Source organism: Phoxinus phoxinus (assembly GCF_949152265.1).
Source record: "Phoxinus phoxinus genome assembly, chromosome: 13".
Lineage (NCBI taxonomy): Eukaryota > Metazoa > Chordata > Actinopteri > Cypriniformes > Leuciscidae > Phoxinus > Phoxinus phoxinus.
This window is the reverse complement of record NC_136888.1, coordinates 14,778,573-14,783,078: the sequence shown is the minus strand read 5'-3', so window position 1 is coordinate 14,783,078 and position 4,506 is coordinate 14,778,573. Positions and strand designations below refer to the sequence as shown.

Genomic DNA, 4,506 nt, shown 5'->3' with positions numbered 1-4,506 from the left:
TATGAGAAAGCGGTGCTGTAAAACCTACAAACCCTTATATAATTACTTAATTAGGCGTTTTACCATGGTACTGTTCAGTATGAGCTGGCAAATGGATTTGAGGGTAGAGATAGGCTACTCGGTGATGGAAGACCTCAACCAAAATAACATGAAAATAAAGTTAGAAATGTTTTCTAAAAATGCATTCTCTTGTAAAAATGTGCTAAATTGCTGTATCACATAAATTATTCAAGGCAAAGACATTCATATTATAAAGAATGTTGCATAATCAATAACCAAACAAAACCACTCATATATTGTCTGTCTAAATCCTTTATTTTAGTTTTGAGTGCCCCTAAAATGAAGGGGTAAAAGAAGCATTGTGAACGATTTGCACGCAGTTACATTCCATTTAAAAATCAAGTAGAGATGGTGCTGAAGTATTTACAGGAAAGAAAAAAAAAAGATCTACTTGACGATTGCACCGGCAATATCTCAAACATTTGTGGAACTCTGCTGGAATGAAAAACCACTTTGACTGCATTACACATGACAGGCCAAATGTTTTGATCTTAAACATTTCAGAACATTATTCTCAATGAAACAGGGTTTTTTTCCAGAAAGAGAGAACAAAACAAAAAAACCTTCAATTGATACCACTGATATAAAGAAAAAAACAAGATAAAGCCATTTCAACATCATAAAATCCAGCAATGACAAAAGCCAATACCAATACATAATGCTGCAGTTTTGCACAATGCAGCTGCTGAGGTTTTAAGCACCTGTTTTGATGATTGATGTAACGGCAGAAAAAAAGTAAAAAAAAAGTGACCAATAACATCTGTAAATTGTTCAATGATGTTGTTTCTGATAGCTCCTTTTTCCACAAGCTTGATTTACCCAAATAGAATGGCACCAGTACCTTCAACTAACATTTCAACTCAATGTCCTTACAACAACTAATGTAAGTTCATCTACAAAAGAAAACAAATGAAAAAACAAATGAAAAAAAAAAAACAATTGAAACAAGCAATGCTCTAATAATCTCACTCATGCACGCGCACACACACACACACACACACAACTTACACAACTGCTACAAAAAAATGATGAAAACCATGGGAAAAAATGTGCCTTTCACTTCCAATCATTCCATCCAACTTCCTTCCTTCAAAATGCCATATACAATGTAGTGGATGGAACAGGAATGGATGAAAGTATGGGAGAAAACAGAAGGTTTGAAATGTCATTGGTTTTGTACAAATTTTCCATGTTTGTGCTCCTCGGACTTCATCTAAAATGGGCTTTTCACCTCCATCTTACTCTGTGGCAGCGGCTGGGGCATCTGAGCTCTCTGCGGCTGCTGGTTCCTGAGGAGCAGCTTCTGCTGGCTTCTCCTCAGCGGGCTTCTCTTCGGCTACCTCAGTGGATGGTTTTTCCTCGTTGCTTTCGGCTGGTTCGTCAGCTTTGGGTTCCTCAGTTGGAGCCTCCGTCTTGGCCTCTTCGCTGGAGGCCTCAGGCTTGGCCTCCTCAGACTCGGGTTCAGCATCCTTCTTCTCCTCTCCGTTCTCCACAGCTGCTGCCGCCGCCGCCTCTCCACCTTCAGCATCTTTTTTGGCGCCCTTCTTAAAGGAGAAGCCGCTGAGTTTGAATGGTTTCTTAAAGGAGAAGCGCTTTTTGGTTTTGGCAGGCTCAGCGCTCGCAGGGGCAGAACCGTTTTCTTCTGTCTTGGCCGAGTCTTCACCATTCGCAACGGCGGAACTTTCCGCATCCCCCTCTGGAGCGGCCTTCTCCGCGCCTCCTTCCTCTGCCTTTCCTTCCTCTGCTTTTACCTCTCCATCAGCAGAGTGCTTTCCGTTGGCCTGCACGTCCTCCGTGGCTGCTTCTGCGGTTGGAGAGGCATTCCCATTGGTTTTGGCATGTCCATTCTCCTGAGGGAATAAGAAAATGCTTCATATTAGCTGTTTTTGCACTGTGTACAATTTTTTTAAATACAAGTGTTTGCATTTATTTCACAAATTTGTAATCTACAAAAAAGCAAAGGCTATATGAAAACACTGTTCGGAGTCTATAGGTTCGCCACGTGGGTGAAGTCTCATGCACTTTGTCTGGCTGATGCTGTTGCCATCTAAGTGAAAGCGTTGCAAGATGGACGAGTAGATCCACCAGCACTGATCAAACCGAGGAGATCATCGTGTTGAGTCCATAAGCAGCCTTGCAAGGCTACTTCTAATATTAAAACAATTTGTCATATTAAATCTATGGATTTTGTCTCGTGGCTTATTTGAACATCCATTTTATCAACAAGATGCAATAAAGGCGTGGTGATTTTACCGAAATGGCTTTGCACGACGGAAAAGCTTGATAAAGATAGGCTACGAAGATAATCCCATTTAAATAATACACAAACATTTTTTTTATGGAATCACCGAATTTCAACGTAATCGTAATTTTATGATTTTAAAAAGAAAAAATAACTCGCTGTTTAAACGCACTTAACGTTATTACATTGGGGGTCTATTACAATCAACGTGCAAATGAGAAAAATGCAATTTACCCCCAATATAACCCATTTCTGCTGATCTTTTCCACATTTAAACAATAATATCATCGATATTTAATACAAAGTGTTGATTTTCAATGAAAAGTGGAGAGTCCCTTTGTTGATCGGCTCATTGTTCATTTGAACCGACTTGATTTTTGGTACTGCACACCCCCTCAAAACACCACACGCCTGTACAAAGATAATAATTAAAGTTATTACCTGTCCATTTGATTTATTCGCAGTCTCGACTGGTTTTTCGGCAGCAGTCTCCTCTTTTGCTCCGTTTTTGGAGATTTGCGCTCCCATGCTTTCACACGCAACAAAGAATCGCAGATCAAATGAATGAACAAAGAGCGCGAGCTTCTCCCTCAGACGCGTCGCGTGCTCGCTCTCAAGAGCGTCTGTTTTCAAATAAAACCGCGGAAAAGAGATAACGAGAGGTAACGCTGTGATCAACTGATCAGAGAAAAATAATAAATATAGCACTCTCTCAAATAAAATATATTATTTTGGGATACGAGGTGGGGATAATGAAATTGTTCTCTTTTGATAATGAGATGCGAGATACAACGCCCAAATACCCCTGACGTCACAGAAGAGCTGTGTGAGCCAATAAGGCGCCTCCGTGAAGCCGGGGGGAGGGGTTACACTCACACACTGGAGGGGGAGGAAGCGCGCGCAACCAGCAACTGGTGATTCGGTACAAGCGAATCCAGTCACAAAGGGTTTTTTTCTTGCTATTTTTATTTATTTTTTGGGGCATTCCTTTAATCCCCCCCCCCATAAACCTGTCTTTAAAAAAAAAAATCTTTATTTTGGTTTCTCAAAACTGAAGGGAGATAGCAAACATTTCAGATTTAAATGGCTGAGTAGGCTATTCATTTGGTATTCGCTTTATCTAAATAGACACTTGGCCAACACATAGATTTGTGATCATTCCCAACGCTCCAACCATGGATTCCATTTTTCCAATATAAAGATCCAGTCACACATTGCATGCATGATGAATTCATTCTGAGGAATCCTGGTGACCTAGATTCAGTCACAGTTTATTGTCAGCCCAGACGGAGCTGTTTTGAATGCACTGAAATAGTCTAAAGCGCACTTTCACATCACCATACTAACTCACGTCACCATGGCAACTGCTCGACATCACAGCCGATTGCTCATAAACAATAATAATGTTGTCACTGTGCAATGTTGATATATTTGTTTACGTCTGAACGAGTGAATGATATGTCTGAGCAATCCAGGAAAGAGTAAAGAGAGATTAAGATTGCAAACCAAGCCCTAATCAAATCTATTAACTTCACCAAACTGGTTTGTGCAAACTCGACATTTATCTAAAAAAAAACTATAATGTATGATACAATTAATGTAACAGGACATAAATGAACAGCTAAAAAACAAATTACATACTTTGGGGCCCTATAATGCTAATTGTGGCATTTGATCAACAACAATCTTTCAGATGTAAAAAAAACACAACCCATAATCATTTGTAATTTAATCAGTGAAGCATCGCAAAAACATTTTGAAAAGTCAGCTCTCTGCATGAAGTGACTCAACAAAATCTTGATGATTATAAAATGTAGGCTATTCAAATATTTCAAAATCTCACTCGGTTGGCCGACGCTGTAGCGACAGATGTTGATTTAGGGCGAGAGTCCTCTGGCAGAGTTTCATTTTCTAAGATTAAAACTAATAATATTGAAAATCAGCCCAAACCTTGATCTGTTTTTGATGATTACTGATATTGAATACATATGTAACACTGCAAGTCATGCATATGCACACATTGCCATTTTTTGGGACATGGTATAGAGCTTTTTTGAGGCATGGCAGAATATGCCTGTAAATATGATCATTCAGTACAATGGTGTAGAGACCGGGGCTAGAAGTCAAGTCAGTTATAAGTCTATTTTAGAACAATCACATATAAAATAATAATTTATTCACTCCCATGTTCTTCTAAACCTGTA

The 4,506-nt window shown here is 39.4% G+C and overlaps 1 protein-coding gene across 1 annotated transcript; it reads right to left on the bottom strand.

Annotated features, from left to right (window-relative positions):
* Nucleotides 1-294: 294 nt before the first annotated feature.
* On the bottom strand, nt 295-3,146 carry marcksb (myristoylated alanine-rich protein kinase C substrate b). Its single transcript, XM_079633455.1, has 2 exons — nt 2,744-3,146; nt 295-1,910 (listed from the first exon to the last, which is right to left on the bottom strand). The coding sequence occupies exons 1-2, from the start codon at nt 2,828-2,830 to the stop codon at nt 1,299-1,301; spliced, it is 699 nt and encodes a 232-aa protein (XP_079489581.1). The 5' UTR covers nt 2,831-3,146; the 3' UTR covers nt 295-1,298.
* Between the last annotated feature and the right edge of the window lie 1,360 nt (nt 3,147-4,506).